General features: G+C 45.3%; 1 protein-coding gene across 1 annotated transcript; it reads left to right on the top strand.

Annotated features, from left to right (window-relative positions):
- Positions 1 to 3,782: 3,782 nt before the first annotated feature.
- On the top strand, positions 3,783 to 12,845 carry GCM2 (glial cells missing transcription factor 2). Its single transcript, XM_010945724.3, has 5 exons — positions 3,783 to 4,782; positions 7,634 to 7,886; positions 8,043 to 8,155; positions 8,590 to 8,715; positions 9,632 to 12,845. The coding sequence occupies exons 1-5, from the start codon at positions 4,693 to 4,695 to the stop codon at positions 10,535 to 10,537; spliced, it is 1,488 nt and encodes a 495-aa protein (XP_010944026.1). The 5' UTR covers positions 3,783 to 4,692; the 3' UTR covers positions 10,538 to 12,845.
- Positions 12,846 to 14,880: the final 2,035 nt, after the last annotated feature.

Below are 14,880 nucleotides of genomic sequence, written 5' to 3'. Positions count from 1 at the left end.
GTTTACCAATCTGGTTTTCACAGCACATGCTACATTAAATAACAGCATTTCTTCTGCTCACTTCATCCCAACAATTAAAGTATAATACAAAAATGTTTAAATCTGTTCTAAAAGCATTAAAAAAAATCTAGCTTGAGCTAACAGTCCTATATGTACTTGACCAAAATCCTTAAATGTCAACGTATTTTACAGTAATATCATTATTCGTAAATATGAAAAATACAGTTAATTCAAAGACCCAAATCCCGACTTATTTTTTTCACCAACACTGTATTCAGTAAAACGAATAGTAAAAATTAGCACCAGAAGTATCAATCCACCCCCGACCCCAACCCCGACACCGGCGCGGTGGGCGTCTTGGGGATTAGCAGGTGCCGAGCGGCAAACAGAAGTAGAAGCGTTTGGGGCCGTAGATCTGGGGTCCAAGTGCAACTTCATTGCACGAAACCGGGCTGGGAAAACATCCCAAGCAACTTGAAAAGAACCATCTCATTGCCCTCCAAACATTAACTTTCCAGTTCCGCCTTCCCGAACGCTTTATTTGCAAGGCACCGGAGGTTTCTACCCTGCCTCACTGTCTCACTGAGAGCTGCCTGAACTCCAAGCAAACCGAAGGGGGCTGAAGCTCCCAAGGGCCCCCGAAGGGCTCTTGCCTCGGCGGCCTGGGATTGTAGGGGGCGCCGGGTCTCTGCGCGAGCACGCGAGGCTCTGAGCCCAGAGTGCGATGGACGTGGGCCCCCGGGACCCCTAGACCCGCGTAGAGAAGGCGGGGTTCGACGGGTCCCCGGAGCTCACTCACCTCCCGCATCCCGAGGCTCCCGGCCGGACGCCGCGCACCCGGACCGGGGCGCGCTCTGCGGCTGCGCGGCGCTCTGCCTCCTGCGGTTCCGCCGCCCGAGGCCGGGCGGGTGGGGAGGGGCTGCGGCGTGGGCCCGGGCAGCTCGCGTCTCCAGGGTTCCCAGCTTCCCCGGAACTCTAATGAACACACCTGCCCCTGAAAGTCCTGTGTTTGCGGAGCAAGAAACGCTGGCGAGTTAACTAGCAATCAAGGTCGGGCCACCTGGGCGCGCGCACGCACACACCTTAAGAGAAAGCGATTACACAAAAGAGGTGAACACGTCGTTTAAACCTTCTTTATCTGCGAAATTCGAAACTGACAGGTGTCCCCTTTGCAAAAGCGGGCAGTTTTCTCTCCGCCTTTAACAGCTGGTAGAGCTGGTTTTGATCCATTGATATTGATATAGACTGAAATTCAGATTTCCCCAGAGGAAGCAGACTTGTACCTGAAATTGTTAATTTATTCCTGATAACACAAAAGAAGGGTTTTAAAAATATACCTTGCTGTACTCTGTCAAAATAAAATAAAAAAATAAATATTTTCATCCAATTTGCTTGTTTTCTGCCCACTTCCTTTACCCCTACAAGAATGCGTACCAGTGGCCAGGTTTAGGCCGACAAGAGGTCTGTTAGGTGAATACAGTAGCAAAAATAAAGTGGACTGGGGTTTTCTTGAAAAAACACTCAAACAAAAAGACCCCTCAAATCCAAACATTCCTTGTAAAAGTCAACTTGTATTATGAGTAGATACTATGGGTATTTTGTGTCATGAAGATATTTGATTCACAGAAGATACTTGTTTACATCAAAACAAAACATAATATAACCAGAATCTCTGCAAGTCAGCCCAGGACTCTGAATGTGCCTCCAGTCCATTCAAATGGTACTTACTTTAAAGCTCACCATATCCATTTCCTGGCAAATACGATGTAAATATACTTACATTAATTTACCTATTTTAATCTAAACCAAGCAAATTCAAAACCCTCTTACTTTGCTTTTGAATTAATAGACTTTTACAATTTCAAAATAGTAATCAAGGAAGAGCAGCTGTGAATAAAGTGTTCTGAATCAATGCAAATATTAGTGCAGGAAAAACTGCAGGACAGCAACATATAATAATCAAATACAGTTTAAATGCATTTTATTTTAGAGAATAAAATAGGTAGTATAATAATAGAATGGAATATATAATGAAATGAAAGTTCTCTTAATATTAGTTTAAAAGTTTAATCGATTATTTTCAGACTTTGGGGGGAAAATATGTCCTTTCAAACGACTTGGTTGTTAACACTCCCAAAAACTCAGGAGAAATTAAAGATAACATCACAGACAACACCATTTATTTATTTTTATTTTGTTATATTTTCACTTTGATTAGCTTCTTTTACTAACATGTTTTACCCGGACATAATTTTAGGGCAACTTGAAATATATATTCTAATTCTGCTCAAACTAAATATGGTGGAGACTCTACGATATTTCTTTGGACACTAGAATTCATTTAGGAAAAAAGTATTTGATTAATTGATTTGGCTTTAACTTTTAAAAAAAGTACTTACTTATATTTTTGAAGGGTAAGGACTCTAGGAACATTCCAAAATTACAGAGATGAGAAATAGTCTAGCAAATGATTACAGTAAGACCAAAAATTAGTTTCTATGCATTCTTAGAGGTGGTTTTAAGTTATTTTTGAAGTTATGTTAAGAACACTTTGAACAGTATATTATCTTAAACTTCACAACGATTTGTAAAAAAAGGAAGAAAGAAAAGCAGTATCAATAATTTTAACGTTTGAAAAACAAAAAACTCAAAAAAGCAACCGAATGACAGGAGTTGCCGAGACCTTCGGTAGTCGGTCAATATGATGAAAGTCTGGATGAAAGCAATAGGTGAAGAGTGAACGCATTTTCCTCCCAGACCTTCTGTGAGAGTGATTTTAATCTGGAACGTAGACCGACACGACCAAGAGAGGGGAGGTTAGGGGACGAACTAGTCATTTTCTTGTTTGAGGACTTTGCGCCTCTGCCTCGGGGGAGAATCCCAGCTTGAAACTAGAGAAAAGAAAATTCGTGGAACTGCCCAAGACCGGTTTTTCCCCATCTCTGCCGGTCTGCTGCCAACGGCTAGCGGCTCTGAATTGCACTTCACTGTTGGATTGACTTTTCTAACAAACCCGATTGTGCCCTTAACCTGGGAAGTAAGAGGACCAGGAGCTGGAAGAGGGTCGCTTCCTGAAGTTATAGGAGCGCATTTGCTTTTCCTGCCTTTTGCCAAAGGAAAAGGCTGTAATCCTGCAGGAGACGCTGGCCTGGGTCCCATCCGGGCCGGGTCCCACGCAGCATCAGTCCGCGCGCCCGGTGCGCGTTCAGCGATGCCGAGGTCCTGGGCGCGCGGGTCTCGGGATTTAGCGGGATGTAGGTTCCCGAGCAGCCCGTAACACTGATCCGCTTTTAGAGGCCAGCTTTTCTCTGGTTATGGCTGGGAACCGGAGCGTGCCGCCCGCAGAACAAAGGCTCAGGGAATAAACTCCGGAAACCCACCTTTCCTCGCCGCCCAGGGAGGCCAAAGAGCGAGTTAAGTCACTTCAATCTGTTTCTTTTATTGGGCGCTTCTAATCACCCTAATGAAGTGATGCACAGGTGAAGAAGGCTTGGTCTCAGCCCTGCGGAGCCCACAGCGACCTACGCTCTCTCCTGGTCCCTGCAGTCTGCGAAAAGCCTCTGTATATGGAATGGGTGTAAATACGGTTTTGTCGTGGAATTTCCACAATACCAATGGAGACGATTTTTTTAAGGGTCCTTTCAGGTGAATGGAGGCTGAAAACTCACCAAGCCCCAAACCCTCTTTCAAAAAGTTTAGGGAACAGGCTAAGAGTTTTTTCGGGAGGTTGGGGCCGCAGAGCTCACCCCCCCCCCACCCCTTCCCCAAGCTCATCTCCCGCACCTTCTCCCGGTTAACTTTCCAGGACTCTCTTCCCATTGGGCCAGGTCCCTCCGCAGTCCCTGGGAGCACGTGTGCTCCTAGGCCAACGAGGACACGGGGACCTTTGGCACTCCCTCGGATGGCCTTCCTCTCCTCCGCCCCCAAATGAGCACAGACTCCCGAACACGCACAACAGCTACAACGAAAGCCCGGGAGTACAGGCCCAAAGAGGGCCGGTCCCAGAACTAGCTGGCGTGGACGCGTCTACCCAGACGAGGGCGCGCCGTAGCCCACGTTCTTACAGGTGGTTCCCCAGTTGCCTGGGAACTGAGGATTGGCCCTTAGAGGGCTTTGCTGGAAAGGCTGTCTCAAAAGCCTCCCTTAGATCCAATCCGAAACCCCAGAGGCGGGGCGCGGTGAGGGAAAAAAAAAGAGAGAGGCATTAACCTCCCCCCGCCCTGGCCGGTCTTGACTTTAGTTTCCCGTTACCCCAAGGGCTGAGGTCAACCTACCCCTCTGTTCCTAGTTCTGCCCGGGAGGAGGTGACGGGCCTTGCTGGTGCCTGAAACGTGGATGCTGGCGGGCGAGCGAGGAAAGGCGGAGCAGGAGTTGGGTGGGGAGTGGGTTGCGTCTTTATAAACCTGCGGGCAGCTGGTGGGCGCTGGCGCTGCGCTCCGAGTGGAGGCTTTACAGCATCGCGTCCAAGAACAGAGTTCCGCCCGAGTACTTAACCACCCTTGTCCGCCGCTTCTGGATTTCTGAATCTCTCTCTCTCTCATTCCCCCTTCCTCCCTCCTTCCTTCCTTCTTCCCCTCTGTCTCTGTCTCCCCTTTCTTTTAAAACGGGGGAAAAATCACCTTGCGCACCTCTAGTTTGTTTTTCTTCCGTCTTTCAGAACCCTTGGCAAAGAGCGCTAGCAAGAAGGGCCAGATGCCGGCGGAGGCGGGGCAGAAGGCGGACTGTGCCTGCTCCTACGGGATGAAGCTCAGTTGGGACATCAACGATCCGCAGATGCCTCAGGTGCGTGAAACCCCTCGCGCGGCGCTGTCCATCCAAAAAGGAAGGATGGCTTTTAAGTCCTTGTAGACACTGTGGACAGACCCCCTACTTCCAAACACACATCCCTGAGAGCTCAAATGTACACATGTACTCTACAAACGGCAGAATTGGGTTTAAAGATGTGTCTTCTCCCACCTCTTTCCTCGAGCTTGTTTGAAAACACACGGAAAGCAGCGGGAACTGTCAATCAGGCTCCAAATTCTTCGTCGCCTGGCGGCAGCCGGACACCTTATCCCTCACTTTCTTTTAATTAAGGTAGAAATCAGGCGATTCTCTTCCTATCCATTCTTGGAGACCCACAAGAAACGTAGTGGGGAGAATCTCAGGGGTTGTAGATACCGCTGCTGCTCACGCAGCAAAACTGTGAGATACGGCTGCAAACCATGGTCATCGAATCTTAAACTGCACGACTTGGGCTGTTTATCCAGACGCCGGGCTCCTGGGAGGCTCCATCCTCATGCCAACGAGCATACGGGGGCCCGGAGATCCTCTGGAATTCCGCTTTTGGACGCAACTTCTGAGCTTGCTTCTCTAATGACAAGGAAATCGCTGTCATCCGTTTAGGGTGAATTTGTCTTATTTTGGTTTGTTTTAATGGAACAAAGGGGTTTGGAGCCAAGTCCAGGGAATGAGCTGGCCAGTTATGCTTGGTCATACTGGTTTGGGACCAAAACTGCGAAGTGACTTTAAAGTCCTGGGTGTTGGTGGAGGGAGAGTAGGAGCCGCCTGGCAAGCATTTGCAGAGGTGGACTTTGGGCGATGCTGTGGTACAGGGCTGAGTGACCTGTCTTTTATTCATCATCTACTACATGCCATACAGGTGTTCAGATGGATAGCAATTCATTTGCAAGGTTGTTTAACCCCTCAAAGAAATCTGTGCTTTGGGGGGTGTATATATTTGTAGTAAGTTTATTTGTTTGAAAGTCTGCCTGCTTTCGGGGCACAGTGCCATTTTTGTGAAAGTGGACCACAGTACAGGAAAGGCATCATGTTTTCATTGACTTCTGTCCATGTGAATCTTCACAGGCAAATATCTAGTCTTGCATTTTAGAAAAATCTCATCTTGACCAAGCAAATAATGGAAGGATGGCTCCTCTCTCAAGCATTTTCTAGATTTCCCATGTAGATGTGAATTATTTTTCCTCTGGGGGATTGGTTCTTAAGCAGGGAGTGTGTGTGACATCTCAAAAGAGGCAGGTGCACTGGGCTATAGGAAAAGAACTGGAGAAAGAGGACCCTAGCCCTGCTCCGGCTAACCCACAGAGGAAAAACTCAAAATAGCTGTCCGACCTTGAGACAGTTCCTGAATTTGCCTGAGTCTCAGGCTGCTCACCTGTCATCAGGTGGTGGAGTTAGATAACAATCTTAAACTCCTGTCCAGATCTTCTGCTGCGTTCAGCGTGTGTGTGCTTGTCTGTGTGCATGTGCTCCCCTGAGCCAAAGCAGGAGAGCAAATGAAACCCAATCCAGAGTCCTCCATTCTTGTTTGAAAATGCAGTCTCTGGGGCTCATTTTCAGCATCACTACTTTGGTACCTGGTGTGAGATAACGTCACAATCTAGATAATGCATAATATGGACAAGGACTTGCAATGAATAAAGCAGCGCTCCGTATTTTAGATGTAACATTATTTTAGCCACGCAGCTCTTTGTTGGAGAGACTGACACTCTGCATTGCTCTGGGGAGAGGTCCAGTGCCCGGCAGGCTTCCACCCAGTGCTCAGGTTTACCTGGATGGTGAGGCTGTCATCGCGATGTCCTTGTAAACCTGGAGGGCTAAGTTGGGAGGATGGAGAGAAGCTGTTCCTGTCTCTCTGGTGTTGCGCTGGGTATCACTGCTGATGTGACTGAATGGCTTGGGAGAGATCCAAGAGCTTTTGAAGAAAAAGCTCTGGGTAGAAGTAGAGATATTTACAGGTGCAACTGTATGTCTGTGATAGAACTTTCCACTCACTTTTGGCCCTGGCACTTTAATATTCAATTTGATATCATATGATATCACTTATATGTGGAATCTAAAATATGATACAAGTGAACATATTTACAAAACAGAAACAGACTCACAGACATAGAAAACAAATTTATGGTTACCAAAGGGGAAAGGGATGGGGAGGGATAAATTAGGAGTTTGGGAGTAGCAGATATAAACTACTATATTAAAAAAAAGGAAAACAACAAGGTCCTACTGTATAGCACAGGGAACTATATTCAATATTTTATAATAATCTATAATGGAAAAGAATATGAAAAAGAATATATATATGTATAACTGAATCACTTTGCTATACACCAGAAACTAACACAACATTGTAAGTTAACTGTACTTCAATTAAAAAAAACCCCACTTAATCTGAAATATTTTCAACATTTTAACACACCAAGTAGTGGTATAACATGATGGTTGGGAGAACAGGCTCTGGAGTCAAACTGCTCCGGGTCAAATCCTAGAGACAGGTCTTACTGGCTGTGCGACCTTGGGCAAATTAATGAACCTCTCTGGCCTCCATTTACTATTCCATTAAATGGGGGTAATGACAGTACCTGTTGTCTGTATGCATTATGAGGACTAGATGAACTACGCAGAGCTTTTAGAACATAAGCGCTATATTGACACCAGTTTATAGCCAGTTGTCAGAAAGGCACACACAGGATGCCCGACCTTTCGTGAGAGCACCGTTTCTGGGTTTGACAACATTTCTGGAATTAAAGAGACTCCCTCTTGATTCCAATGTGCTTGGGCAAAATAAGAACCGGGATGTGCCGGGTTTGGGCTTGATCAGCCTGACCGCGCCTCCTGCGGTGCGCCTCTCCAGGAGCCAGCCCACTTCGACCGCTTCTGCGAGTGGCCCGACGGCTACGTGCGCTTCATCTACCGCGGCGACGAGAAGAAGGCGCAGCGCCACCTGAGCGGCTGGGCCATGCGCAACACCAACAACCACAACGGCCACATCCTCAAGAAGTCGTGCCTGGGCGTGGTGGTGTGTGCGCGGGGCTGCGCCCTGCCCGACGGCTCCCGTCTGCAGCTGCGACCTGCCATCTGCGACAAGGCGAGGATGAAGCAGCAGAGTGAGCGCGGGGGACGGGGGACAGCGGACGGGGGTGGGGGTGGGGGGGTGGGTTCTGCAGAGGTGAGGTCCCTCTATCCGACCGATTTCCCTTTTCTTCCTCCCAAGGGGGCTGGGGTCGGGTTGTTAGGAGTACTTCTCCCCTTTGGCTTTGCAGAGAAGGCCTGCCCCAACTGTCACGCGGCTTTGGAACTGATCCCCTGTCGCGGGCACAGCGGATACCCGGTAACCAATTTCTGGAGGCTCGATGGCAACGCGATATTTTTTCAGGTAGGTGAGGGGTCACCACAGTTTGCGATGGACGTTCTCATCATGCCATAGGGACCAAACCACCTGCCCCATGCCTTAGGAACTCTGGACCAAAACAAATACAGCTCTGGGGGGCCAGAAATACATGCTGGGGGTCCCAGGGCCTTATCAGGGTCCTAGGAATTGGTTCACTTACTGTGTGCTCTGTCACTGCCAGAGAGTCAGCCGATTTAGAGTTATGGTTGTTTTCATAAGGTAAGAGGACTGTAAGGTCATCTTTTAAGATGTCTATTATTTACACAGTTTTATTTGTTGGAGAATTTTTTTCCCCTGTCATTTTGAAAAACAAACAAACAAACAGCAACTTGGGATGCTGGGAAAGACGTATTCAATTTTTAACCACATTTGCCAGCTTCGCTCAGAGGAACATGTGATTCATTGCCTTATTCACGCAGGCCAAGGGAGTTCATGATCACCCCAGACCGGAGAGTAAGTCAGAGACAGAAGCTAGAAGAAGCGCCATCAAAAGACAAATGGCTTCTTTTTACCAACCCCAGAAAAAGAGAATTCGAGAACCTGAGGTAACGGGGAGCTGACATTACACTAGGGTCTGTGTTCATTTTCATCACACAATACACTGATCACTATGTAAAATACGAATGTCATACTTTAAATGGTTTGATTTTATGTGACAATTATCTCTAACAAAATGTCATTCAGTCAATATTTTGGATAAAGTTTCTAATCCCTTTTTCTTCTTGAGAAAAAAAAAATCAGACTGTCTCGCAGTCAAGGGCAGAGTGAGGGTGTTTGCTGACATCCTAATGCGAGGGCAATTACCCAGTGGTCGTACAGAAATAGAGGCGGACCAACGAGTTAACAGTGCATCCTTGAGAGGGTCTTTTACGTTATTTGCATAGAACAGATAAAACTCCCTTGGGCAACTGGATCCAGTTTGGCTTTTCAACCAATGTATGCCAAGCAGGCAGCGTATTAGTCTGGGGATGAGAGACACTGGCATTGAGCAAGTCTAGGCACCAGACCCCTAGGGTCTAAGAGTTTTACACATTAATTGGTCACAAAAGACTTAAGAGGAAGTTACTGTTTTTGAGTCTCATTTTAAGTAAGGAATCTGAGGCTCAGAAAGGTTAAGTCACTTACTGAATTCACGAGGGACCTTCAGGATTTGAACCCTGGTCTGCGTCAGACTCCTGCTATTGTGCACATAGTGTGGGGAGAACAGGACCATCGGCCACGCAGACCCACCCTGCCCAGCCACCGAGGACCCTCCTTGTTCAGCAGGATGGAATTCATGCCTGAGCTCAAGCTGTGAAACTCCTGGCCCACGTGCCCAAATCATGTTTCTGAGCTCACAACGCAGAGCTCACCAACTGGAAGTTTGCTATTTGGTTGGTTGGTTACAGGTGAGGGTGTCCATGCAATTGCATTCTTTATTTACAAATAAAAATTTGTGTCTTTTTTTTTTTTTTTTTTTAGGCAGGAGAGAATCAAGACGACAGCGGACATTTTGACCACATACATCCCCTGGAAAATCCAGAGGAGTTTGATATAATTCCTGACCCTGGCTTCCCTGTTCCAGGACAGCCTTGCTTTTCCTTTCCAAACTCGGATGCTTACAAAGCTACCTGTGACCTAGCCACCTTTCAGGGAGACATAGTACCACCCTTTCAGAAATATCCAAATCCAAGAATCTATTGTCCTGGTTATGCAAATTCGAGCCTGTATCCCGCTCTTTATAAAGATTCCAACAATATCCCTAATGACACAGACTGGCTTCATCTGAACGCACTACAATATGATGTCAACTCATACAGCAGCTTTGAGAGAAGCTGTGATTTCACCAGTAAACAGCATGGCTGGAAACCAGCTCTTGGAAAACCCGGCCTTGGGGAGAGGACTGACCATGGACAGTTCCAGGCTGTGGCCACTCGCCCTTACTTCAACCCGGAGCCTCCCTGCAGGTATCTCACAACTCCTCCACCAGGTCCTCCAGCCCTACAGACAGTGATCACCACCACCACCAAAGTGTCCTACCAGGCCTACCCGCCCCCTGCTCTGAAATACTGTGACACGGTACGGGAAGTTAAGAGCCTTTTGGGCTGTAACTATGCTTCTGAAAACACCCAACTGTCCATCTACCCAGAAGCCTTGGACCTTCCAGCTACTGTCGCCACGGCAGCCTCTCCAACGGGGTCACTTCCTCTGAAAATTCCCGGAGATTGCAGGGCCATCAGACATACTCTGCCTTTTCCTCAGGAGTCAGTGCCCTCCCGGGTGGACGGAGCAGAGACCTGGGATGTGTGTCCATCTGGACTGGGGTCTACAACTGGTTACTCAGATAGAGATAGTCCATTCTTGAGCTATGACAATGAGGACTTCTGAACAACAGTCCTGGGCACATTGTAATATTGGTCTCCAAGCGGGTGGTGGAATGTGACCTGCAAACTAGCCCTTAAGTTGGGAGATTCATTTAGCATGCAAAGAAATATATATGTTATAATACATATATACATATATATATATAAATAGTAAAACCAATGATCAGTTGAGTAAATTATAGGTTGGGAAAATGTTTAGCTAGTGTAGGGAAATTTTTCACAGCATTTTGAAACCCTCTATAGTACATAGAACTAGGTCTGGACTGTGACTGTCCCAGATGAACAAATAAGCAGACTGGAGACCATGAACGTTAACGAGCTGAGCTCACCTAGTTTGTTAGCTGGAGAAGAAGTTATGAACCCTGCTTCTCACCCTAAGCCTTTCCCCACTGAATCACAGTAGGGAATTTCACAAATCTTTATTTGGCCCTTAGGGGTTGTCAAAATAGCTTGGGGAAGAAATCTTATCTCGTGAGTCATTTCATAAGACTTTTATTTAGCATTTAGAACCTGTTAAAATAACTTCAGGAAGTAACTTTGATCATTTTATCTGCACAGTATGTATCTGCAGCTTTTTAAGAGATCTACAATGTTGCAATGATCAAGCGCAGTTGTTTTTAAGATAATTTTGTTTTCCACTATCAGCTGAATAACTTTGCTTTTATTGTTGAATGCTTTCCTAACAGAGACAGCCTAAGAATGATGATGTGTATTTAATGGTTTCAAAATTAGAATTGAGATGTTTTACTCAAATATAGCTTTACTGTTCCTTTGTTACACCTCATAAATGTAATTGATAATGTTCAATTAAACATAATAAAGACATTTTACTATTTACAGTAGCCAAGACATGAAAACAGCCTAAATGTCCATCAACAGATGACTGGATAAAAAAGATGTGGTATATTTATACAATGGAATACTATTCAGCCACAAAAACCGACAACATAACGCCATTTGCAGCAATAAGTTCCTGGAGAACGTCATTCTAAGTAAGCCAGAAAGAGAAAGAAAAATACAATATGAGATCGCTCATATGTGGAATCAAAAAAAAAACATAAATACAAAACAGAAATAGACTCATAGACATAGAGTACAAACTTGTGGTTGCCAAGGGGGTGGGAGGGGTGGGAAGGGACAGACTGGGATTTCAAAATGTAGAATAGATAAACAAGATTATACTGTATAGCACAGGGAAATATATGCAAGATCTTATGGTAGCTCACAGAGAAAAAAATGTGACAATGAATATATATCTGTTCATGTATAACTGAAAAATTGTGCTCTACACTGGAATTTGACACAACGTTGTAAAGTGATTATAACTCAAAAAAAAGGCTTTTAAAAAATAAAGACATTTTTAAGTAATGTAGCTGATGCCTGTGTCATTTCAAAAAAATAGGAAAAAATATTGTTCATATTATAACTCGGGAAACTTGTTATAATAGAATAAACATATTAGTGTATTTACGTTCTGTACTTTATTTTAGGAAAAAAACTATTTGCTATAAAAGAAAGCCTCTTCAAAACAGTGTACATATGTGCACATGCATGCACACTTCCCAATACTTAGTGAAAATATTCGGTTTTCAAATAAAAACTACAAAAATAAATTTTTGAGTATGGATGGAAGGGGAGGATTATCCTCAAATTCGCCTGGAATACCCAATTTGTACAACTAAATTGCAGTAGGTCAGATGCCATTTTAAATCACTGAGTGGTACATATTGCTCACCTGGTTCATAAAGCCCTAAGACCCTGATGTAGTAAGTAAATGCAGTACTGGCCACAAGAGTCAATAAATATCAGAGCATTTCTATTCCCTAGCCAACTTCTTCTCAAAGGAAAAGATCTCAAGTACACTCATGGACAATTTTTTTCTTTTGACTTTCACTGCCAAAACTCACAGCTTCTAACCGTACCTAACATTTACATAGCAGTTACGTGAGCCGGACACTGTTCTAGGTCCTGAACACATATTAATTTATTTCATCTTCGGGGCAGTCCTCTGGGCTACCTGAGAGAGGAGAAGTGATTTACACAGTAAGTGGCAGAGCCGGGATATGAATTCAGGTCATTTCCAGAGTCCATGGTTTTAACCACCGCATTGTATTAGCTTTGATTATAGTTATTTATCAGCGAAATCCCATCCGTACTGAACAAGTGGTGTACCTGGCAGAGCCAGTATTGTACTTGCGAAACCGACCAGGACCCTGTGGGGACTTCCCAGCACAGACCCGTCCCCCATCTCTTCTGCTGTAGCTCCTCTCTGAAGTGCCCAGGTAACAGTATTTGATGCACATTTCCTGAGTTGTTTCAGATGCTAAATCCCCCACCAAATGGAAGACATTAACTACTTGATGACCATGAGCCCGTAGTGCCCAGGCTGACTGGCACCTAAGGATTGATACTATTAACTCCTGTGACACATCCCTGTTACCTGGCCATCAACCAATCAGAGAACTGTACAAGGATGCTTTAAGGATGCTTTCCTGAAACCCACTGGGGAGTTGAGGTGTTTTGAGCACTAGCTACCTGGACTCCTTGCTTGGCATCCTGCAATAAATGCTGCACTTTCCTTCACCACAACCCAGTGTCAGTAGATAACTTTACTGCACAGGCAAGCAGACCCAAGTTTGGTTTGGTAATACTCGGAGTAGTGAGTTTTATTACTTCTAAGTATTTATGTCCCAACATTGGACCCAAGGGATCCCTGCAGGATGAGTAGAAAGGGCAGGGATGGGAGTGAACAGACTCGGGGCAAAGCCCTGAGGTAAGCATTTCCCAAAAGGTGGTACAAGGGTGTTCTGGGTTACAAGATGATTCTAGATAGTCCACAAATACTGTATGTTAATAGTTATGGATTTATTTTAATGTGTAATAAGGAAAGCTACAAATAACATATCAAACCTATGACTTTAGGATATTTTTGCCAAAATAAAGCAAACAATTTTGTTTTTGTTTTAAGGCAAGGTAATGTAAGAAAAAATATTAAGCAAGTAATAGTACAGATGTTACAAGGAAATGCCAAAAATCATCAAAATGGTTGAGAACCACTGAGTAATGAGATACACCGTAACAGAGAAGAACAAACCTGACTCCATATTGGATCTATTCCTTTAGCTCTAACCTTTGTGCTCTGCTGCCTGTGTTTCATCTCACTGGCTCTGCACCGTTGTAAAAAAAATGTTGCTCAGAGCCTGAAACATACATGACAGCCCATTCTCAAGGATCTGCCTCCCAGGCTTGACCTTTAAAGGTATAACACTTTTCATTCACATAGAGATAAAAAGTTGCAGAACAAGAATAACATTTGTCTTTATAGGAACATCCTGACCAGACCTACCTGGACAAGCTGCAAGAACCAAGGATTATCACACCCCCTGCAGGGTCTGGCAGGCACCAAGAAGTTCACAACAACCAGCCACACCCCCACCCCTTTCAGTATAAAAGAAGCCTGAATTCTAACTTGAGTAAGATTCTTTAGGACACTAGTTCACCAGTCTAGTGGCTTTGCAAATAAAATCATTATTCCTTGCCCCCAACACCTCCCCTCTCTCTATGTTGGCCTGTCGTGTGGTGAGCAGTATGAGCTTGGACTCCATAAAAACACTTTCCTAGAGCAAGGGGTCAGGGGACAGAAGAGATGTGACACGCTGGAAATGGTAAATGGTGACAACGAGGTTGTATAAAGCAGGAGCCAATGAGGCAACCAAGACCAGCTGTGACTTTGGACATCTGTAGGTTTTACCACAGTGTTGAGGAGTCCAGACAGTGGGCAATGCTCAGGAGCCAGGCTGTGGGAGTTGATCCCAGGAGAGGGGGTGAAGACAGAACTTACCTCAAGTGTTGGCTGGGGCCCCTAGCTGTGCCCTCCTCCAAGGAGCCAGGTCACAGGGCAGGGTGAGTTCTTGCAAATTGAGTCAACTGAAGAAGGCACAGGGAGCTTTAGACTTTGGGTCTTATCTATTGCTCTGAAAAACTGATCTATTAGGGAGCAAAAGAATTTTGTGGAAAATGAATGGCAGTAGGAAACTTTCAAGGGTTTGGCTTTATAGTATCAATATGAAATATTAATGATGACCACAGGTTATGAATAATAACTCTTGGATTACTAACTGAAAGCTTTCAAATGTGGCCAAGTATAAATTAGAGCAGCCAAAGCTCCTGACATACTTTGCTCCGATTAGCTCATGAACTGAGGTGAGTCCAAGCCTTCAACCAGACCTGTGACGACATCAGTGGTTGAGAGCAGAGGATAATGCACAGGAGGGGAGGCCAGGCTGAGAGCCGACACCTGTGATCAGCTGTTCCCAATCAGACGTAACCAGTGGCACGGGGACTGGA

The sequence above is a fragment of the Camelus bactrianus genome, chromosome 20 (genome assembly GCF_048773025.1).
Source record: "Camelus bactrianus isolate YW-2024 breed Bactrian camel chromosome 20, ASM4877302v1, whole genome shotgun sequence".
Taxonomy (NCBI): Eukaryota; Metazoa; Chordata; class Mammalia; order Artiodactyla; family Camelidae; genus Camelus; species Camelus bactrianus.
This window is presented reverse-complemented; position numbering and strand designations above follow the sequence as displayed.

Coding starts and splice junctions, on each gene's coding strand:
- GCM2 (XM_010945724.3), top strand. CDS start 4,693: ATGCCGGCGGAGGCGGGGCAGAAGGCGGACTGTGCCTGCTCCTACGGG. Junction 7,887..8,042: donor GGCGAGGATGAAGCAGCAGA/GTGAGCGCGGGG, acceptor TTGGCTTTGCAG/AGAAGGCCTGCCCCAACTGT. Junction 8,156..8,589: donor GCAACGCGATATTTTTTCAG/GTAGGTGAGGGG, acceptor TTATTCACGCAG/GCCAAGGGAGTTCATGATCA.